Raw genomic sequence first — 23,571 nt, 5'->3', positions numbered from 1 at the left:
TGCATTCCACCTCCCCCTGCATCCCGTTTTCCCGTTCTTCCCATTTTCCCTGTATCCCATCTCTCCTCTATCCCGTTTTCCCATGCTTCCTATCTCCTCTTTCCTCCCGTTTTTCCCTGCATCCCATTTTCCCATTCCCCACCTCTCCCTGTATCCCATTTTCCCGATCTCTCCCTGCTTCCCATTTCTCCTGCTTCCCATCTCCCCCTGCATCCCGTTTTCCCATTCCCCACTCTCCCTGTATCTCGTCTCCTCCCCACTTTCCCAGGCGTCCTCTTTTCCCAACTTCCCATTTCCCACCTGTATCCCATTTTCCCTGCATCCCATCACCCCCTGTATCCCATTTTCCCGTTCTTCCCATGTCTCCCTGCTTCCCAGCTCCACCTGTATCCCATTTTTCCCTGCTCCCCATATCTCACTGTATCCCATTTTCCCTGAATCCCATCTCTCCTCTATCCCATTTTCCCACACTTCCCATCTCCTTGGCTTCCTGTTTTCCCTGTATCCCGTTTTCCCTGCTCCCCCTGTATCACATTTTCCCGTTCTTCCCATTTTCCCCTGTATCGCGTTTTCCCTGTATCCTTTCTTCCCTGTATCCCGTTTTCCCTGCTCCCCATCTCCTCTTTTATCCCTTTTTCCACCTGTATCCCGTTTTCCCATTTCCCACCTCCCCCTGTATCCCATTTTCCCGTTCTTCCCATTTTCCCCTCTATCCCATTTTCCCCGCCTCCCCTTTTTCCCATGCTCCCATCTCCTCTTTCATCCCATTTTCCCTGTATCCCGTCTCTCCTCTATCCCGTTTTCCCACGCTTCCCATCTCCTCGGCTTCCCGGTTTTCCTGTATCCCGTTTTCCCGTTTCCCACCTCTCCTTGTATCCCATCTCCTCCCCGCTTTCCCACGTATCCCCTTTTCCCAGCTTTCCGTTTTCCCTGAATCCCACTTTTCCCTGCATCCCATTTTTCCCTGCTCCTCATCTCTCCCTGTATCCCATCTCTCCTGTATCCCATTTTCCCACACTTCCCATCTCCTCTGCTTCCCATTTTCCCCATATTCCATTTTCCCTGCATCCCGTTTTTCCCTGTATCCCATCTCTCTCCTATCCCGTTTTCCCACACTTCCCATTTTCCTTCTATCCCGTTTTCCCACACTTCCCATCTCCTCTTCTTCCCATTTTCCCTGCACCCCACCTCTCCCTGTATCCCATCTCCTCCCGCTTTCCCACATATCCCATTTTCCCGTCCTTCCCATGTCTCCCTGCTTCCCAGCTCCACCTGTATCCCACTTCTCCTGTATCCCATTTTCCCTGAATCCCATCTCTCCTCTATCCCGTTATTCCCACACTTCCCATCTCCTCGGCTTCCCGTTTTCCCTGCTCCCCCTGTATCCCATTTTCCCGTTCTTCCCATTTTCCCCTGTATCCCATTTTCCCACGCTTCCCATCTCCTCTGCTTCCCATTTTCCCCGCATCCCATTTTCCCCGCATCCCGTTTTTCCCATGCTCCCATCTCCTCTTTCATCCCATTTTCCACCTGCATCCCATCTCTCCTCTATCCCGTTTTCCCACGCTTCCCATCTCCTCTTTCATCCCGGTTTTCCTGTATCCCGTTTTCCCGTTCCCCACCTCCCCCCGTATCCCATCTCCTCTCTGCTTTCCCACGTATCCCCTTTTCCCAGCTTCCCGTTTTCCCTGAATCCCACTTTTCCCTGCTTCCCATCTCCTCTTTCATCCCATTTTCCACCTGTATCCCATTTTCCACCTGTATCCCATTTTCCTGTATCCCATTTTCCACCTGTATCCCCTTTTCCCTGTATCCCATTTTCCACCTGTATCCCCTTTTCCCTGTATCCCGTTTTCCCATTTTCCCGTTTTCCCTGCAGCTCTTCCAGCACTTCCTTCCCTCCGGATCCATCCCAGCCCCATCCAAGGCTCCTTCCTGGTGCTTCCCACTTTTCCCATCGGGAAATCCCGGGATTTTTGCCGGGAGAGAATTTTTTGGGCCCGACTCCAGAGTTTTCCAAGGATTCCCGTGGAATGTCGGGATCCTCGGCCTCTTCCCCTTCCCTTTTTTTCCGCTGCTTCCTCAAACGGGCTCTCCGTGATCCCAGCATTCCCGGGATCCTTCCCGGGATCCTTCCCGAGGGAAAACTCGGCGGAGCCAGCGGGATTTTCCACGGAAATTTTTTTTCGGGAATTTTTTCCACCCCCCTGCCGGTTATCCCGGTTTTTCCGCCTTCCTGGGTGGAGGAACTGCCGGATATCCCACCCGGAAAATTCCCGGATTTCCGGGAAAAAGCCAAAAAGTTTCCGGCCCTTGGAAAAGCTGGAGGTTGGGAATGGCTTCCGGCTCCTGGGAATTCCCACCTGGAGCAGCCCCGAGATTCCCAAATCCTTCCCGATTCCATTCCCGGGATGTCCCTGGGACATTCCCGCATCCCCCGAGCCTTTCCCGATCCCGATATTCCCTGGATATCCCGATCCCGGTGATCCCGATCATCCCTGGAATCCCTGGAATGCCCCAAGGGATCCCAAACATTCCCAATCCCCTTCTCCGGGAAAATTCCGGCAGATCCCGGGCGATTCCCGGCGCTCGGAATTCCCGAATTCCCGAACTCCCCCGGCCCGGGAGCTCATCCCGCTTTTCCCACCTGCCCGGAATTTTGGGAAGCGGCTCCCGCTCCCATTCCCGGGGCTTTTCCCGAGGCTGGGATCGGATCCCGCTGGATCCCGCGGGATCCAGCCGAACTCTGGGATCCCCTCGCTCCACGCGGGGCTTCGGGAAGGAGCCGGGAATGCGGATCCCAGGGAATCCTTCCCGGGAAAAGCGGGAGGAGCCGGGGCAAGGAAGGGGGAAGGAGCGGGAGGCGGTCCCCGTGCCTCTCCCCCATCCCGGGATATCCCGGGAATTCCGGGAATTCCGGCCCGAGGAGGAATCCCCCACCCCCATCCCGATCCCGGAGAGGTTTTGGGAATGCCGGGAATGCCGGCGGGAAAAGCGGGAAGAGGAGCGGAGGGCGGGGATGCTCCTCATCCCAGGGCTGGGAATTCCCAATGGGAATGGGGAAGGCGGGGGTGGGGTGGGGGAGCGGGGGGGGGGGGCGCTTCCCAAAATTCCAGGTGGGAATTCCTAAATTCCAAAACTCCAGGTGGGAATTTCTAGATTTATAAATTCCAAGTGGGAATTCCTATGGAGCCGCAGCCCCTGGCGGGATTCTCCATTCCTGGCCCAGAGGATCCTTCCCAGTCCTGGGATCCACCTGGGAATGGTGTCCAGGGACACCCGGCTCCTTCCCATTATTCCCATCATTATTCCCATCATTATTCCCATTATTCCCATTCCCATTCTCACCATTCCCATCCCCATTCCCATTATTCCCATTCCTATTCCCATCATTATTCCCATCATTATTCCCATCATTATTCCCATTATTCCCATTCCCATTCCCATTCTCATCATTCCCATCCCCATTCCCATTATTCCCATTCCTATTCCCATTATTCCCATCATTATTCCCATCATTATTCCCATCATTAGTCCCGTTATTCTCATTATTCCCATTATTCCCATTATTCCCATTATTCCCATTATTCCCATCTCCATTCCCATTTTTCCCATCATTATTCCCATTATTCCCATTATTCCCATTCCCATTATTTCCATTATTCCCATCCCCATTCCCATCATTCCCATCCCCATTCCCATTATTCCCATTTCTATTCCCATTATTCCCATTATTCCCATTATTCCCATTATTCCCATTATTTTTCCCATTATTCCCATCTCCATTCCCATCATTCCCATTATTCCCATTCCCATTATTCCCATCTCCATTCCTATTATTCCCATCATTATTCCCATCATTATTCCATTCCCATCATTCCCATTATTCCCATCATTATTCCCATCATTATTCCCATTATTCCCATTATTCCCATTATTATTCCCATCATTATTCCCATCATTATTCCCATCATTATTCCCATTATTCCCATTATTATTCCCATTATTCCCATCATTATTCCCATCATTATTCCAAATCCCTCAGCTCCTCCTCCTTCCCCTCTGCTCCCAAACTTTCCCCGCTCCAGCTGGGACACCCTGAGAGCCGGGAAGGGATCCCAAAGAGATCCCAAAGAGATCCCAAAGAGATCCCAAGGGATCCCATCCCCCGCAAACCCCACAGGGAATTCCCTTATCCCGTTCCTCGGGATCCCAGATCCTGGATAATCCACCTGAATCCTTCCCTGGAGCGGAGGAATTCTGGGATCCCTGGGGACAGATCCCTCTCTCCGGGGGACGATCCCTGAGCCGATCCCTGGATCCGTGAGCCGATCCCTGGAACCCTGAGCTGATCCCTGAGCAGATCCCCGGATCCCGGGGCAGTTCCTGGAGCGGGCCCCTGGATCCCTGAGCTGATCCCATGGTGGATCCCTGGGTCCCAGTGCAGATCCCTGAGCCGATCCCTGGATCCCTGAGCAGATCCCAGAGTGGTTCCCTGGATACCTGAGCTGATCCGTGGATCCCTGGGTGGATCCCCGAGCATGTCCTTGGATCCCTGAGCAGATCCCTGAGCTGATCCCCGGATCCCTGAGCAGATCCCAGAGCGGTTCCCTGGGTACCTGAGCTAATCCCTGGATCCCTGAGTGGATCCCCGATCATATCCACAGATCCCTGAGCTGATCCCTGAGCAGATCCCTGGATCCTGGAGAAAATCCCTGGGAGGCTCCCTGGATCCCTGGGGCGATCCCTGGGTCCTTGGGTGGCTCCCCAAGTGGATCCCCAGATCCTCAAGCAGATCCCTGGATCCCTGCACCCATCCCCGAGAGGATCTGAGGATCCCTGAGAGGATCCCTGAGCAGATCCCTGGATCCATGAGCTGATCCCTGGATCCCCGAGAGGATCCCCAGATCCCTGAGCAGATCCCCGAGCGGATTCCTGGATCCATGAGCTGATCCTTGGATCCCTGAGACCATATCTGAATTCCCGATCAGGTCACCAGATCCCACAGTGGATCCCTGGATCCCTGAGTGGCTCTGTGGGTCCAGGAGCAGATCCCTGAACAGATTCCGGGGTCCCGGAGCAGATCCGTGAATGGATCCCTGGGTCCCGGAGCTGATCCCGGAGCGGATTCCGGGGTCGTGGAGCAGATCCGTGGATGGATCCCTGGGTCCCAAAGCAGATCCCTGAGTGGATTCCAGGGTCCCGGAGTGGATCCATTAATGGATCCCTGGGTCCTGGAGCTGATCCCGGAGCGGATTCCGGGGTCCTGGAGTGGATCCATGAATGGATCCCCAGGTCCCGGAGCTGATCCCGGAGCCGATTCCCAAGCGGATCCCCGGATCACATAGTGGATCCCACAGCGGATCCCTGGATCCCAGAGCGGATCCCCGACCAAATCCTGGGGTCCCCGAGCGGATCAGTGAATGGATCCCCGGGTCCCAGAGCTGATCCCAGAGCTGATCCCTGAGCGGATCCCGTAGTGGATCCCAGAGCGGATCCCAAAGCGGATCCCTGAGAGGATTCAGGGGTCCCCGAGTGGATCCCGTAGTGGATTCTCAGATCCCCCCCCTCTCCATATTCCCCATTCCCATCCCCGGCAGCAATTCCCGAGCTCCGGCAGCGCCTCCCCCACAGGCGGAGATGCGCAATTCCCACGCTCCGGGATCCAGAGGGATCCAGAGGGATCTGGAGGGATCTGGAGGGATCCGCAAGGCCGGGAATCTCCCGGTGTGTTGGGGGGGGGGGGGGGGGAGAGGATCCCAGAAAATTCCCGGTGGGAATCTCGGGGCGGTTGGGAAGGGGAAGGAGCCGCGCTCATCCCGGCCCTTTCCCAACCTCATCCCCACAAGTTTGGGAGGAAATCCTGGGGGAAAACGGCGCTTCCATCCCCATCCCAAATCCCGGGAATCCCGAATCCCGAGTCCCGAATCCCGAATCCCGAATCCCAAACCCCATTCCCGGCGGATCCTCACAGGAGAGCTGGCTGAGGAGGCGGCGGAGCCATCCCATGCTCCCTTTTCCAGCTTTTCCAGAGGCGATTCCCGTCGCTCCGGGAACGGCTCCCGGGAAACCGCCGCTCCCCCCCCTCCCCCCCCCCCGCCACCACCCCCGCGCGCTTCCCAAATTCCCGCTTTTCCATTGGAAACCCAGAGCCGGGAATCACAACCCCGCCGGGATTTCGCGCTTGGAATTGCGGATTCCCAAAAAAAACAAAAATCCGAAAAAACCGGGATAACCAACTCACTTTTTCCAAGGGAATTGTTGGAGGAGGGATCCGGCCGGGATTTGGGAGCGGGAGAAGTTGGAGCCGCTTCCCGGGGTTCGGAGGGAGCCGTTCCCAGCGCCGGGAATTCTGCGGGTGCTTGCTGCCATCTTCAGGAAAAGCGGGAGAGAAAATTCCAGCCGGAATTCCAAACCACCCTCCCCCCCTCCCAGCTCAGAATTCCAAGGAATTCGGGGCTTCCCGGCCCTCAGAACCCCGCGGAGAATTCCATGGTTTAACTTGGATCGTTCCCTTCCCGACGGGTTTTTAGGGAAGTGGGAATTTTTTTATTTTTTTTTTCCCCCAAGGAAAATCCTGGAAAAGGTTTGGGAATGAGGGAAAGGGCTCAGGATGATCCCGGGGGGATTCTCCGGGTTTTCCTCATCCGCGAGGAAAGGGATGGGATCATCCCGGGTTTTTCCCCCCCCTGTCTCGGGAATTCCTGGATGGAATCCTTTGGATTTTTTCCCAAGGGAATGGGATATCCCAAAAAATCCAGCGGGAATTTATCCCTGCCCGGGATATTCCCGCTCCTCCTCCATCCCAAACCGGCCCCGCCAGGGATGAGGGATTCCCTGGGAAAGGAAAAAATTCCCTCGGATCTCCAGGAAGGGGAAAAGAGCGGGATTTGAGGGAAGCTGAGGCCGGGAAAGGCCTGGAATTTTTTCCATGTGGGGGCTCCCCCCCATCCCCCCATCCCATCCCATCCCATTCCCAGCCTCCTGGCATTTCCATGGAAACCGTGGATACAAATTCCATGGCAACCCCATGGCAACGCCGCCGCTCCCGCATCCCGGAGGCGGCAGAGGCCAGGGAATGCTGAGAGCTCCTTCCCCGGCCTTCCATGGAATTCATGGAATTCCCAGGAATCCTGGAGCTGGCCACGGGGATCAAGGGATGGGCCCGGAGCTGGAGGAGGCTGGAAAATCCCGGGAATGGGGAGAGGGATCCCCGTCCTGGGGATTGATCCCAGGGATTCTCTGGGAATTCCTTCCCAAGCTCCCAGCCCCAGCTCCCCTTTCCCAGTGGGAAGCCATTCCCTGGCTCCTGGCCCTGCGGCCCTTTCCCAAATCCCAGCTCTCCCGGAGCCCCTGGAGCCTCGGGAAGCGGCTCCCAGGATTCCCGGGATCCCTTTTCCCGATCCGGCTGCACATTCCCAGCTCTCCCAGCCTGGGATTGGATCCAGCCCCATCCCCACTCCTCCTGGAGAAGGAATTTTGGGATCCAGGGGCTTCGCTCGGAATCTCAGGACTCCAGGAAGGGTCTCCCTTCCCTTTCCCATCCCTGAATTCCATAAAAATCCCTCGGAATGGATCCTGAGTGTTCTTTATCTTGGAATGCCGGACTGATTTTGGGAAGAGACCTTCAATCCCATCCCAATCCCAATCCCAATCCCGTCCCATCCCATCCCATCCCATCCCATCCCATCCCATCCCATCCCATCAGCGGTGACACAATTCCCACTATCCCAGGCTGCTCCAACTTTTCCATGGACGCTTCCAGGGATGGAGCAGCCGCAGAAATCCCTGGGAATCCCATCCCAGCGTCTCCCCGCATTCCAACCCCAGCTCCTTTCGGCTGGATCCCAGCGGGAAAAAGCAGGAGGAGCTCTCCCGGTGCCGTTTTTCCCGGTGCTTCCCACGAAAACGCGCCGGGATTTGGGAAAATCGGGAAAAGGGGGGGGAGGGGAGGCGTCCATGATGCTCCCGCCGTTGCCAAGCAACGGGAAGCGCCATTGCGCATGCGCAGCATCGGTCAGGCCACACCCACGTAGCGTTGCTTAGCAACCAGCGACGCTTCTGTATCTACGCATGCGCAGCAGCGCTCCGATAACGCCCTCGCGCGTTGCTTAGCAACGAGGAACGCTCTTGGCCCGACGCATGCGCAGTGAGCGCGGCGCATCCCCCCGTTGCCGTGGCAACGGGAGCCGCGCATGCGCAGCAGCGGGCGCTCACCTGCGCTCAGGTGTCCCCATGGAGCAGGGGGAGAGCGGGGCGGCCCCGGGAGCGCAGGTGGAACCGGCAGAGCCCGAACCTCATCCCGAACCTCATCACGAACCCAATCCCGAACCCGATCCCGGGGCTGATCCCGATCCCGGGGCTGATCCCGATCCCGGGGCTGATCCCGATACCGGGGCTGATCCCGGTCCCGGGGCTGATCCCGATACCGGAGTTGATCCCGGTCCCGGGGCTGATCCCGAGCCCGAACCCGAGTCCGGGGCGGATTGGGAGCGGCAGCAGCGAATCGCCGCCCGCCGGAACCGCCTCGATGCCCGGCGCCGGTGAGGGACGGGGAACCGTGAGGGGAACCGGGCCGGGGAACCGGGACCGTGAGGAGAACCGGGACCGTGAGGGGAACCGAGCCGGGGAACCGGGACCGTGAGAGGAACCGGGACAGAGAGGGGAATTGGGCCAGTGAGGGGAACCGGTGAGGAAGGGGGGAACCGGGCTGGTGAGGAGAACCGGGCCAGGGAACCGGGCCAGTGAGGGGAACCGGTGAGGAACGGGAGAACCGGACCTGTGAGGGGAACCGGGAACTCCCCTCCCCCCCAAGAGAGATCCCGGTGTTCCACGCTGGGATGGGATCCAGGCCCTTCCCGAGCATTGGGGAGAGGTTGGGGTGGGAAATATTCCCACTTTTCCCGGGAAATATTCCCACTTTTCCCTGTTCTCCTGCCAGGGAAGCCCTTGGGGAGAAGGTGGAGCAGGAGGAGGAGGAGGAGGAGAAGGAAGAGGAGAGGAAGAGCCTGAAGCTGATCCAGGAGACCGGGAAGGTGAGGAAAAAACCGGGAATCTCCTCCTGGATCCCTCCTTATCCCTCATTTTGCTCTTTTATGGACAAAAAATAATCGGGAGAGGAATTCCCCAGGACTGGGATTGGGGCTGGATCCTCGGGATCCGGTGGGAATTTCCACTTGGATCCGGCTTTATCCCTTGTTTGGATCCTCGGTGGGACAAAAATCCGGGAAAGAAACTCCCCAGGATCGGGATTTGGGATGGGAATTTCCTCTTGGATCCATCCTCAATCCCTGTTTTCCTCCTGGGATTTGGGATCCGATGGGAATTTCCTCTTGGATCCCTCCTCGATCCCTTGTTTGGATCCTCAGCAGGACGAAAATCCAGGAGAGAAACGTCAGGATCGGGTTTTGGGATCCAATGGGAATTTCCTCTTGGATCCATCCTCAATCCCTGTTTTCCTCCTGGGATTTGGGATCCGATGGGAATTTCCTCTTGGATCCATCCTCGATCCCTGTTTTCCTGTTCGGTGTTGCCTTGATGGGCCAAAAAACCGGGAAAGAAGCACCCCAGGATTGGGATTTGGGATCCGACGGGAATTTCCCCTCGGATCCCTCCTCATCCCAAACTTTCCTCCTCGACGGGCCAAAAACCGGGAGAGGAGCTCCCGGGGACGGGGATTCCCGCTGGATCCTTGGGATCGGATTCCCACCCATCCCGGGGACGGGGATTCCCGCTGGATCCTTGGGATCGGATTCCCGCCCATCCCGGGGCCGGGGAGGATCCGGGGCCGGCGCATTCCAAGGCGGAATTCCCGGCAGGTCCTGGCCAAGCTCCTGTTCCACGGGACGCAGCTGGTGACCAACGTCCGGGTGGAATCCGATCTCCGGGAATGGCGGAGGCGGGAAAAGGAGCGCCCGGAGAAGCTGAGGAGGTGAGCGGGAAGGGGCCGGGAGTTTGGGAACGCCGCCGGATTCCCGTGGGAGATTTGGGGATTTGGGATTTCCCTGATGTAGGGAAGGGGTGTTGGGAAGGGATTTAGGGAAGGGATTTTGGGATTCAGGGAAGGGTTTTTGGGATTTAGGGATGGGATTTTGGGAAGGGATTCTTGAAAGGAAAGGGATGTAGGGAAGGGGTGGTGGGAAGGGATTTAGGGAATGGAAGGGATTCCGGGAAGGGATTTTGGGATTTAGGGAATGGAAGGGATTCAGGGAAGGGATTTTGGGATTTAGGGAAGGGATTTTGGGATTTAGGGAAAGGATTCAAGAAAAGGAGAAGGAATTTAGGGAAGGGATTCAGGAAAGGGATTTAGGGAATGAAATGGATTTAGGGGAGGGATTTTGGGATTTCGGGAAGGGATTCTGGGAAGGGATTTAGGGAAGGAAAGGGATTTAGGGAATGGAAGGGATTCAGGGAAGGGATTTTGGGATTTAGGGAAGGGATTTAGGGAAGGGATTCAAGAAAATGAGAAGGAATTTAGGGCAGGGATTCAGGGAAGGGATTTAGAGAAGGAAATGGATTTAGGGGAGGGGTTTGGGGATTTCGGGAAGGGATTTTGGGAAGGGATTTAGGGAAGGAGAAGGAATTTAGGGAAGAGATTCAGGGAAAGGATTCAGGGAAAGAATTCAGGGAAGGAAAGGGATTTAGGGAAGGGATTTAGGGAAGTGAAGGGATTCCAGGAAGGGATTTAGGGAATGGAGGGGATTTAGGGAAGGGATTTAAGGAAGAGATTCAGGAAAGGAAAGGGATTTAGGGAAGGGATTTAGGGAATGGAAGGGATTCCTTGAAGGGATTTAGGGAATGGAAACACCCCGGGCTTGGAGCAATCCCAGCCCTATCCCAGCTCCGCCATTCCCGGCTTCCCGCAGGCTGGAAAAGCTGGAGACGGAGGCCAAGCGCGGCACGGAAAAGTTGTCGGAGATCAACTCCAGGTGGGGCTCGGCCGAGGAGCTGAAGGTGCCGCAGGAATTGTGGGAATTGCTGGAGCAGCAGCAGGAGCAGTGCCAGCAGCTCCTGGCCGAGAAGAACCGGCTGATCCAAGAGCTCCGGCAGGTACCGGCAACAGCCGGAGCCGCTCCCGGGGCTGGAGAGCCGGGAATGTGCAGCCGGATCAGGGAAGGATCCCGGGAATCCTGGGAGCCGCTTCCCGAGGCTCCAGGGGCTCCGGGAGAGCTGGGATTTGGGAAAGGGCCGCAGGGCCAGGAGCCAGGGAATGGCTTCCCACTGGGAAAGGGGAGCTGGGGCTGGGAGCTTGGGAAGGAATTCCCAGAGAATCCCTGGGATCAATCCCCAAGGAAAGGCTGGAGCCACCTAGGATTGGGATTGGGATTGGGGATGGGATTGGGATTTGGATTGGGATTGGGATTGGGATTGGGATTGGATGGGATTGAAGATCCCTGGATCCCATCCAAACAATTCTGGGATTCTGGGATCGAGGAGACTCAGGATCCATCCCGAGGGATTTTTATAGAATTCAGGGATGGAAAAGGGAAGGGAGACCCTTCCTGGAGTCCTGAGATTCCCAGTGAGGCCCCTGGATCCCGAAATTCCTTCTCCAGGAGGAGTCGGGATGGGGCTGGATCCAATCCCAGGCTGGGAGAGGCGGGAATGTGCAGCCGGATCAGGGAAGGATCCCGGGAATCCTGGGAGCCGCTTCCCGAGGCTCCAGGGGCTCCGGGAGAGCTGGGATTTGGGAAAGGGCCACAGGGCCAGGAGCCAGGGAATGGCTTCCACTGGGAAAGGGGAGCTGGGGCTGGGAGCTTGGGAAGGAATTCCCAGAGAATCCCTGGGAGCACCCAAGGAAAGGCCGGATCACCCTGGGATTGGGATTGGGATTGGACTGGGCCGATCCTTGAGGTCTTCTCCCAACCGCTCCAGGATCATTCCGTGTCCTGCCCTTTCCCTGAGGATTCCCGCTGAATTCCGGCTGATTCCAGGCTCCCATTCCCTGTTTTTCCCAGGAGCTGCAGGCCAGGGATGAGGGGTACGAGCAGGCCCTGAAGGAGCAGGCGGAGGAGATCCGGCTGCTCCTGGAGAGGATGGAAGAGCAGACCCGGAATATGCTCAGGACCTACCGGCACCACCTCCGGCAGATGGAGGTGACCAATTCCCGGGAAAACCGGGAAAAGTGGGAAAAAACCCCGCTCCGCTTCTCCGGATCTTTATGGGGGAAAAAAGAAAAAATCCCAAAAATCCTCGGAATTGCGGTGCTGGGATGAAATCCGGCTGGAAGAGGCGGGAATGCGGAGCTGCGAGGGGTTGGGAATGACTCTGGAATTTCCCGTTTTCCCGGGATCCCAGGCTGGAATTTCCATCTCTCCCACAGAAAACCTTTGAGGAGGAGCGCCGGGAAATGCTGGCCAACAACCGGAAAAGGTGGAACGAGGCCATCCGGGCCCACAACGAGCAGGAGGTGAATCCCGCGGGAATTTTGGGAATCGCTGGGGCCGGAAAAATCCCCTGGGATCGCCCAGTCTGACTGTTCCCGGCTCCAAAGGGTCAAATCCACGTGGATTCCAATCCCATCGAGAATGGGGGCTCCACCCTGCCCCCAGCAGCTCTTCCAGGGCTGGAAAACCCCTGGATGTTGGGAATTGTTCCCAATATCCAAGAAATCCTCCCCTGGCACTTTCCTGGCTTTTCCGGGAATTCCAGAGGGGGGAAGATCCCTCCGGAGCCTCCTTTTCTCCAGGCTGAGCCCCTTTCCCAGCTCCAGCCCCATTCCCAATCCCTTCCCTGCCCGGGTCCCGCTTGGAATGTCGGGATCGGCTCTGCCCTGCGGGGCGGCGGGAGGGAGCTGGAATTTCTGGGATTGGGGTGGGATAATGGGATGGGGAAGGGTGGGATGGGATGGGATAATGGGATAATGGGATAATGGGATGGGATGGGATGGGATGGGATGGGATGGGATGGGATGGGATGGGATGGGATGGGATGGGATGGGATGGGATGGGATGGGATGGGATGGGATGGGATTGGATGGGATGGGATGGGATGGGATTGGATGAGGTTGGATTAGGTTGGATGGGGTTGGATGGGATTGGATGGGATTGGATTGGATGAGTTGGAATGAGGTGGGACAAGGTTGGATGAGGTTGGATGAGGTGGGATGGGTTTGGATGAGGTGGGATGGGATTGGATGGGGTTGGATGGGGTTGGATGGGATTGGATGGGGTTGGATGGGATTGGATGGGATTGGATGAGGTGGGATGGGTTTGGATGAGGTGGGATGGGATTGGATGGGGTTGGATGGGGTTGGATGGGGTTGGATGGGGTTGGAAGAGGTTGGATGAGGCTGGATGGGCTGGGATTGGATGGGATTGGATGGGATTGGATGGGATTGGATGGGATTGGATGAGTTGGAATGAAGTGGGACAAGGTTGGATGAGGTTGGATGGGATTGGATGAGATGGGATGGGATTGGATGGGGTTGGATGAAGTTGGATGGGATTGGATGGGTTTGGATGAGGTTGGATGAGGTGGGATGAGTTTGGACGAGGTTGGATGAGGTTGGAAGAGGTTGAATGAGGTGGGATGAGCTGGGATGTGTTGGATGAGGTGGGATGTGTTTGGACGAGGTTGGATGAGGTTGGATGCGGTTGGACGGGGTTGGATGGGATTGGATGGGATTGGATGAGGTTGGATGGGATTGGATGAGATGGGATGGGATTGGATGGGGTTGGATGAGGTTGGATGGGGTTGGATGGGGTTGGATGGGATTGGATGTGTTTGGAAGAGGTTGGATGAGGTGGGATGAGCTGGGATGAGGCTGGATGAGGTGGGATGTGTTTGGACGAGGTTGGATGAGGTTGGACATCCAAGGCTGAGGCTCCGGGCGCTCCCGCAGCTGGAATTCCTGCGGCAGCGGATGGAGAAGGCGCGGGAGTTTGAGCAGCAGCTGAACGAGCTGCAGGCCGAGAGCACGGAGAGCTACGACCGCATGAAATCCCAGCTGGAACAGGATGTGCAGGTGCCGGGAAAAACCCTGGAATCACCCCCGGGAATCCTGGAATGCCTCGGCTGGGAAGGGACCTCAAATCCCATCCCATTCCGACATCCCCGGCTGCTCCAACCTTTCCTTGGATGCTCCCAGGGATCCAGGGACAGCCACAGCTTCTCCGGGAATTCCAGCTCCCGGGCAATTCCTTCCAGAGCCACTCCCAAATTCCCGGAATTGCCGGCAGCCGCTTCCCGGAGGAGATTCCCGCTGGGAATTCCCATGGAGCTGGGAATTCCCATCCTGCTCCAGCCGGGAGCTGCTCCAAAGGCAGCGGGAGCGTGGATTTGGGCTTCCCAAATCCCGGGAATGCGGCTGGTGGAAAAGCGGGATGAGAGTGGCCAGGGAGGATCCTGGGGAGGGTCAGGGAACGCCAGAGGCTGGAAGAGCTTTGGGAAAATCCCAGCGGGAAAAATCCCGGCTGTCGGAGGAGGGGGATGGGCAGGGCCTTCCCAGGAATGTGCTGAGGAATTCCAAGGGGGAATTCCCAGATGGTTTGGGATGGGATCCGTGGATCTTCAATCCCTTCCCGTTCCAACCCCGCCATCCCAGGGTGATCCCACCTTTCCTTGGGAGCTCCCAGGGATTCTCTGGGAATTCCAGCCCAGCCAGGAATTCCTTCCCAAGATCCCAAAATCCCAGCCCTGGGGCAGTGAGAGCCGTTCCCTGTCCTGGCATTCCGGGTCCTTTTCCCAAATCCCTCTCCGGCTCTCCTGCATTGGATCCAGCCCATCCCAGCTCCTCTCCGGGAAGGAATTTTGGGATCCAGGGGCTTCACTGGGAATTCCCAACTCCAGGAAGGGTCTCCCTTCCCTTTCCCATCCCTGAATTCCATAAAAATCCCCCTGGATGGATCCTGAGTCTCCTCAATCCCAGAATCCCAGAATGGTTTGGGATGGGACCCAGGGATTTTAAATCCCAAACCATTCTAATCCCAATTCCAATCCTGGGGATTCAGGATTCCCAATTCCTTGGTCACAGGGATCCAGGGATTCTCTGGGAATTCCTTCCCAAGCTCCCAGCCCCAGCTCCCCTTTCCCAGTGGGAAGCCATTCCCTGGCTCCTGGCCCTGCGGCCCTTTCCCAAATCCCAGCTCTCCCGGAGCCCCTGGAGCCTCGGGAAGCGGCTCCCAGGATTCCCAGGATCCCTTTTCCCCGATCCAGCTGCACATTCCCGGCTCTCCCAGCCCCAGGAGCATTCCCTGGATTCGCTCCAGCAGCTCCACACCCTCAATTCCCGATAAGTTGGAAGCGTGGGATGTTCCCAGCGCCCCGGAGCTGTTTTGGGAGGGAGCTCAGCATTCCCAGGGAAATGTTGGAAAAACAACCTTGAGCCGTGGAAAGGGGGAGGAGCTCCGGGGATAATTTTCCCTCTCCGAATTCCAGAGTTTGGGAAGGAAAAACCTTCCCGGGGAAAGTTTTCCATGGGATTTTAGGAATATTTTTTTTCCCCCCCAAAATAAATGTGAAACATCCCAAAATTCATCCCAAAAACCCTGGAATTCCGTAGGGAGGAGGAGCGGGAATTCCCTGTGCCCACCGCAGGTGGGGAAGGAAAACACTTGGAAGCCAGAACCGGGATTTAGGGAGGGAATTCCAAGCTGGCAGAGCCTGGAATTAAACTGACGGTGGATTAATTTCATTAATTGGATTAATTTGATTTAATTGGGTTTAATTGGATTTAATTTGATTGCTGCCCAAGGTGGGATTTTGGGAATTCACCCCTGGATCCTCTGGAAAAGGGAAAAAACCTCTTGGCCCTGCCGGGATTTAATCGCAGTTTTTTTATTTATTTTTTTAAAAATCCTGAGGGATTTTTAAATCCAAAAAAATCCAAAAAAATCCAAAAATTCCAGGATTTTCCCTGGGTTTTCCCTAAATTCTGGGCTTGTTTTTTTTTTTCCCGGCTGGGAATTGCAGTACCTGGAGAAGAAGCTGCGTCAGATGAAGGGAATGTTCCACCTGAACCAGGTGAAGCTGGAATACGACCTGGACGTGCTCCGGCAGCTGGATCTGGAAAATTCCACGATCCGATCCCTGCAGAAGCGGAAAATCACCCGGTAAAACCCATCCCGGGAATCTCCTCCCCGTTCCCGGGGGGTTCTCTGGGCATTCCCAAATCCCGGATTTCTGTCCCAAATCCCTCCCAGATTCCAGACGTGCCTCAGCCTCCTGAGGGAGAGGATGGCCCGGCAGGAGGAGAAATTCCAGGAGGAAAAGCGGAGCCTGGAATGGGAACTGCGGCGGATCACGGGGCAGTTCCAGGAGACGCGGAGCCGGATGAGGTGGGGAACTCTTGGAATGGCGTCCCACGGATCCTCCGGAGCGCGGGGAATCCGGGAATCATGGAATCCCTTTGGGGATCCTATGGATCGCTGGGAATCATGGAATCCCTTTGGGGATCCTCTGGAGCAGGAATCTGGGAATCATGGAATCCCTTCGGGGATCCTCAGTCCGGGAATCCAGGAATCCCTTTGGGGATCCTCCAGAGCACCGGGAATCCGGGAATCATGGAATCCCTTCGGGGATCCTCTGGAGAGGGAATCTAGGAATCACGGAATCCCTTCGGGGATCCTCTGGAGCAGGAATCTGGGAATCACGGGATCCCTTTAGAGATCCTCCAGAGCGGGAATCTGGGAATTACGGAATCCCTTTGGGGATCCTCTGGAGAGGGAATCCGGGAATCCCTTCAGGGATCCTCAATCTGGGAATCACAGAATCCCTTTGGGGATCCTCCAGGGCAGGAATCCGGGAATCACAGAATCCCTTCAGAGATTCTGTGGAGTGCCGGGAATCATGGAATCATGGAATCCCTTTGGGGATCCTCTGGAGAGGGAATCCAGGAATCCCTTCGGGGATCCTCCAGGGCAGGAATCCGGGAATCACAGAATCCCTTCGGAGATTCTGTGGAGTGCCGGGAATCATGGAATCATGGAATCCCTTTGGGGATCCGGAATCCGGGAATCCCTTTGGGGATCCTCCGGAGCAGAATCCGGGAATCACAGAATCCCTTTGGGGATCCTCAATCACGGAATCACGGAATCCCTTTGGGGATCCTCTGGAGTGCCAGGAATCTGGGAATCATGGAATCCCTTTGGGGATCCTCAATCCAGGAATCTGGGAATCATGGAATCCCTTTAGAGATCCTCCAGAGCGGGAATCTGGGAATTGCAGAATCCCTTTGGGGATCATCTGGAGTGGGAATTTGGGAATCCCTTCTGGGATCCTCAATCTGGGAATCATGGAATCCCTTCGGGGATCCTCCAGGGCAGGAATCCGGGAATCACAGAATCCCTTCGGAGATTCTGTGGAATGCCGGGAATCATGGAATCATGGAATCCCTTTGGGAATCCAGGAATCATGGAATCTCTTTTGGAATCCTCTGTGGCAGGAATCTGGGAAACATGGAATCCCTCCGGGGATCTGGAATCCGGGAATCCCTTTGGGGATCCTCCAGAGCAGGAATCAGGAAATCATGGAATCACGGGATCCCTTCGGGGATCCTCCGGAGCACCAGGAATCCGGGAATCATGGAATCCCTTTGGGGATCCTTCAGGGCAGGAATCTGGGAATCACGGAATCCCTTCAGGGATCCTCCGGAGCGCCGGGAATCTGGGAATCATGGGATCCCTTTGGGAATCCTCTGGGGTAGGAATCTGGGAATCACGGAATCCCTTCGGGGATCCGGAATCCGGGAATCCCTTTGGGGATCCTCCAGAGTGGGAATCTGGGAATTACGGAACCCCTTCGGGGATCCTCAGTCTGGGAATTCGGGAGTCCCTTTTGGGGATCCTCCGGAGCAGGAATCAGGAAATCATGGAATCATGGAATCCCTTTGGGGATCCTCCGGAGCGCCAGGAATCCGGGAATCCCCGGGGATCCCTTTGGGGATCCTCAATCCGGGAGTCCCGGGGGATCCCTTTGGGGATCCTCAATCCGGGAATCCCTTTGGGGATCCCTTTGGGGATCCTCAATCCGGGAATCCCGGGGGATCCCTTTGGGAATGTTTTTTCCGCAGGCAGCTGTCGCAGAGCAGCGCCGAGAGGTTCCGGCAGGTTTGGATCGTCAACGAGGAGGAGGCCAAGGCGCTGATCCGGGAGGCGCTGGATGCCGATCGGATCATCCACGTCCAGCAGCTGGGAATTCCCTGGGAAGAGCCGCCCCTGGGATTCCTGGAGAACGTGGGACCCCTGGGAGGCCGCCGGGAAAAGCGGGACGCCCTGCAGGTGGCCACGGAACTGCTGGAAGGTGGGGAAAATTCCCCAAAAATTCCTCGGGATTCACCTCCCCGTGTCCCAAACCATCCTTGGGAATTCCGGGTGGGATTTTCCAGCCTGGTTCCAGAATTTTCCAGGGATCCAAAGGGTTTTTTTTTTTTTTGGCTCCTCCACGTTGGTTTTCAGGGATGAAATCTGGGAAAAGGGAGCGGGAAGGGAGGAGGAGCAGGAAGAAAGGTGGAGAGGGGAGGAAGGAAAAGCAGGAAAACTCGGAGCAAAGAGTCACCAGCCAGCCCAACATTCCCAGGAAAACCCTCCGGAAAATGCTGGAGCTCCTGAGCGAAGAGTTGGTGAGCTCGGGATCCGGGAGCCAGCCCCATCCAGGGTTTTTTTTTTGGGAATCCCTTTGGAATCAGGGCTGGGAATGCTCAGTGCGGCTCTTCCCGGCTTTTTTTTTTTTCTCCCAAGGGATTCCTGTGGGAAAACAAATTCCTGAGGCCGCTGCGGGAGGTGGTGGGACACAGGAACAGCGTCCAGCAGCTCCGACCCCTCCTGGAGGTGAGCTGGGATCGGATCTCCCGGGATCTCAGCACCGGGAATGTGCGGCCAGATCAGGGAAGGATCCCGGGAATCCTGGGAGCCGCTTCCCGAGGCTCCAGGGGCTCCGGGAGAGCTGGGATTTGGGAAAGGGCCGCAGGGCCAGGAGCCAGGGAATGGCTTCCCACTGGGAAAGGGGAGCTGGGGCTGGGAGCTTGGGAAGGAATTCCCAGAGAATCCCTGGGATCAATCCCCAAGGAAAGGCTGGAGCAGCCTGGGATTGGAATGGGATGGGATTGAAGATCCAGGGATCCCATCCCAAACCATTCCAGGATTCTGGGATTGAGGACACTCAGGATCCATCCCGAAGGATTTTTATGGAATTCTGGGAAGGGAGACCCTTCCTGAAGTCCCCAATTCCCAGGGAATTCCCAAAATTCCTTCCCTGAGAGGAGTCGGGATGGGGCTGGATCCAATCCCGGAGAGCCAGAGGGGGATTTGGGAAAAAGGCCCGGAATGCCGGGACGGGGAACGGCTCCCACTGCCCCAGGGCCAGGATTTTGGGATTTTGGGATCTCAGGAAGGAATTCCCAGCTGGGCTGGAATTCCCAGAGAATCCCTGGATCCCTGGGAATATCCAAGTTTCGGGATCACGGGCGGTGTCCCTGCTGAGCGTTGAGGTCCCTTCCCACCCAGAACATTCCACGATTCCCAGATTCCCGGCTCCAGCCCATCCCGACAATCTCAGCACCTCCAGGACTCCTCCAGCTCATTCCCAGACTTTCCCATCCATGGATATTCCCGGCTCCCGCATTTCCAGAGGGGCTCCCTCCGCTCCCGGAAAATTCCTGACGGAATTCCCGCTTTTCCAGACCCTCCGGATCGAGGACGAGGATGACCTGCGCAAACTCCTGGATTATTTCCTGGATTACGATTCCCAGAAAGCCACCAAAAGCCAGGTGGGATCAGCAGCCCGGGGAAATCCCAGGAATCCCGGGGAAAGCATCCCGGGAATTCCCGGGAGGAGGATTTTTCCCATGGGAAAATTCCGTACCCGGCTTTTCTCCCTCCAGGACATCCCGGGAGGGGAAGATCCCACGGATCCGGCTCAGGAGCGAGGGAATGCCGGATCCCATTCCCGGAGGGATGAGCTCCAATCCCCCGGGAATTCCATTCCCGGCCTGTCCATCCGAGCAGACGATATCCTGGGAATCCTGAAGGAATTCCTGCGGGATTTCGCCAAGCTGAGGTGGGAGCGGGGACGGAGCGGGGCTGGGGGCGCCGGGATGGAGCCAAACCCGGATCCTGGGAATGTCCTGGGAATTCCTGGATTGAGGAAAAAGAGCTTCCCAACCTTCCCAACCAGGGATGGATCCGGAGATTCCCGAGGCTGGGAGATGATCCAGGAGCCGGGAAGGGAGGGAAAGCCGGAGCTTGTTCTCCATCCCAGGGATTTCCTCCCTGTTCCCAAGGATTTCTTCTCTATTCCCAAGGATTTCTTTTCCATCCCAGGGATTTGCTCCCTATTCCCAAGGATTTTTTCTCTATTCCCAAAGATTTCTTCTCTATTCCCAGGGATTTGTTCTCTATTCCCAAGGATTTATTTGCTATCCCAAAGATTTCTTCTCTATCCCAAAATTTCTCCTCTGTTCCCAAAGATTTGTCCTCTATTCCCAAGGATTTCTACTCCTTCCCAAAGATTTCTTCTGCATCCCACAAATTTGTTCTCTATTCCCAAAAATTTGCTCTCTATTCCCAAGGATTTCTTCTCTATTCCCAAGGATTTGTTCTCCATCCTGAAGATCTGTTCTCCATCCCAAAGATTTGTTCTCCATCCCAAAATTTCTTCCCTATTCCCAAAGATTTGTTCTCTATTCCCAAGGATTTATTTGCTATCCCAAAGATTTCTTCTCTATCCCAAAATTTCTCCTCTATTCCCAGAGATTTGCTCTCCTTCCCAAAGATTTCTTCTTCATTCCAAGAATTTCTTCTCTATTCCCAAAGATTTGCTCTCTATCCCCAAGACTTTTCCTCTTTTCCCAAGGATTTCTTCTGCATCCCAAGGATTTGGTCTCCATCCCAAGGATTTACTCTCTATTCCCAAAGATTCGTCCTCTATTCCCAAGGATTTGCTCTCCTTCCCAAAGATTTCTTCTCCATCCCAAAATTTCTTCTCTATTCCCAAGGATTTCTTCTCCATCCCAGGAATTTCTTCTCCATCCCAGGAATTTTCTCTCCACCCCAAGGATTTTCTCCCCATCCCAGGAATTTCCTCCCCATCCCAAGGATTTGTTCTCCATCCCAAGGATTTGTTCTCCATCCCAAGGATTTCCTCCCCATCCCAGGAATTCCCTCCCCATCCCAGGAATTTCCTCCCCATCCCAAGGATTTTTCTCTCCATCCCAGGAATTTCCTCCCCATCCCAGGAATTTTCTCTCCACCCCAAGGATTCCTTTCCCACCCCCAGGGACGAAGGCCCCCCCAGGGAGATCCAGGACGTCCGGGACAATTCCAAGGACGGGGAATACTGGGAATCCCTGAGCGCCGCCATTCCCGAGCCCACCCTCAAACTTTGGGATGCACTGGGAGCCGCGCTCCGGGAATACCAGTGAGTGGATCCCGGGGACGATCCCGGCGGGGAAAATTCCACCTTTTCCCGGGATTTTCCCGCCTCATCCCAGTTTTTTTTTCCCAGCAAAGTGCTGACCCGGAGATCCGAGCTCTTTTCCGAGGCCGCCGCCCTGCAGCGGCAGAACTCGGAGCTGGGAATTCTGCTGGAGGAATATCTGGGATCGGCGGAAGGCTGGTGAGGACACCGGGAAGAACATTCCGGATATTCCGGGTGGGAACCGGGCGTGGATTTCCCTGGATCTGATTCCCGGCCGGGGTCAATAAACCATTCCCAAAGCTGGATCCAGGTGCGGAGGAGTTTGGGAATGGGGAGAAGATCCGGCTGTCCCAAAGATCCAGGGAATTCTTGGAGTTCTGGGAAGGGCCACGAAACTTTGGGGTGGATTTTCAGATTCCGGGATGGAAGCGTAAATCCCATCCCAAATTCCCACAAAATTCTCACAAAATTCCCACAAAATTCACCACAAAATTCCCACAAAATTCCCACACAATTCTCACACAATTACAACAAAATTCCCACAAGACTCCCTCAAAATTCCAACAAAATTCCCATAAAATTCCCACTAAATTCCCACTAAATTCCCACTAAGTTTCTACATGATTCCCCACAAAATTCCCACAAAATTCCCCACAAAATTCCCCTCAAAATTCCAACAAAATTCCCACAAGACTCCCTCAAAATTCCCACAAAATTCCCACAAAATTCCCCACAAAATTCCAACAAAATTCCCACAAGACTCCCTCAAAATTCCAACAAAATTCCCATAAAATTCCCACTAAATTCCCACTAAATTTCTACGATTCCCCACAAAATTCCCAACAAAATTCCCACACAATTCCCACAAAATTCCCACTAAATTCCCCACAAAATTCCCACAAAATTCCCATAAAATTCCCACAAAATTCCTGCAAGACTCCCACAAAATTCCTATAAAATTCCCATAAAATTCCCACGAAATTCCCATAAAATTCCCACAAAATTCCTGCAAGACTCCCACAAAATTCCTATAAAATTCCCATAAAATTCCCACAAAATTTCCACAAATTTCCAATAAAACTTCTGCAAAATTCCCACAAAATTCCCACAAAATTCCCCTCAAAATTCCCACAAAATTCCCACACAATTCCCACTAAATTCCCACTAAATTCCCCACTAAATTCCCCACAAAATTCCTATAAAATTCCCATAAAATTCCCACAAAATTTCCACAAAATTCCAATCAAATTTCTGCAAAATTCCCACAAAATTCCCACAAAATTCCCACAAAATTCCCACACAATTCCCATAAAATTCCCACTAAATTCCCACAAGACTCCTGCAAAATTCCCACACAATTCCTATAAAATTCCCACACCATTCCCACACCATTCCCACACCATTCCCACACAATTCCCACACGATTCCCATGCAATTCCCACAGTTCCAGGCCAGGATGGCTCCAGGTTTTTTTTCCATCAGGGATTTTTCCACCCCCGCGCTGTTCCCGGCACTCCGAGCTCCTCATTCCCGCTTTTATCTTTAACCTTGGATTCCCGGCCTTCGGAAAACACAACTCCAACCGTTTGGAATTCCACAGGGGGGAAAAAACAGCAACCAAAAACACCTTTATTACTATTATTATTATTATTATTATTATTATTATTATTATTCCTTATTTTGTTTTATTTTATTTTTATTTTTATTTTTACTTTTTTTTTAATTTTCTTTTTAATTTTTTATATTTATATTTATATTTATATTTATATTTATATTTTTTATTTATTGTTTTTATTTTTAATTTCATATTTTATTTTATGTTTTATTTTTTATTTCTATTTTTATATTTACTTTTATTTTTTATTTTTTATTTTTATTTTAATTTTATTTTTATTTTTATTTTTACTTTTATTTTTACTTTTATTTTTTTTATATTTATATTTATATTTTTATTTTTATTTTTATTTTTTATTTATTGTTTTTATTTTTAACTTCATATTTTATTTTATGTTTTATTTTTTATTTCTATTTTTATATTTACTTTTACTTTTTTATTTTTTATTTTTTATTTTTTATTTTTATTTTTAATTTTATTTTTATTTCTATTTTTATTTTTATTTTATTTTTATTTTTATTTTGCTTTTTGTTTTTATTTTTATTTTTTATTATTTTATTATTTTATATTTTTATTTTATATTTTTTATTTTATTTTTTATT

At 53.9% G+C, this 23,571-nt stretch overlaps 1 protein-coding gene across 1 annotated transcript; it reads left to right on the top strand.

Annotated features, from left to right (window-relative positions):
* The first annotated feature begins 8,142 nt into the window (after window positions 1-8,142).
* DRC1 (dynein regulatory complex subunit 1) lies at window positions 8,143-21,805 on the top strand. The gene is made up of 16 exons (XM_058834365.1): window positions 8,143-8,543; window positions 8,942-9,035; window positions 9,819-9,931; window positions 10,866-11,049; window positions 11,958-12,095; window positions 12,323-12,409; window positions 13,844-13,966; window positions 15,913-16,052; window positions 16,143-16,277; window positions 18,011-18,240; window positions 18,396-18,559; window positions 18,678-18,767; window positions 19,619-19,705; window positions 19,820-19,995; window positions 21,214-21,354; window positions 21,442-21,805. The coding sequence occupies exons 1-16, from the start codon at window positions 8,143-8,145 to the stop codon at window positions 21,554-21,556; spliced, it is 2,418 nt and encodes an 805-aa protein (XP_058690348.1). The 3' UTR covers window positions 21,557-21,805.
* The last annotated feature ends 1,766 nt before the right edge of the window (window positions 21,806-23,571 follow it).

Source organism: Poecile atricapillus, chromosome 3 (assembly GCF_030490865.1).
Source record: "Poecile atricapillus isolate bPoeAtr1 chromosome 3, bPoeAtr1.hap1, whole genome shotgun sequence".
NCBI classification, from domain to species: domain Eukaryota; kingdom Metazoa; phylum Chordata; class Aves; order Passeriformes; family Paridae; genus Poecile; species Poecile atricapillus.
The sequence above is the reverse complement of the archived record's forward strand: the minus strand, read 5'-3'. Positions and strand labels throughout refer to the sequence as shown.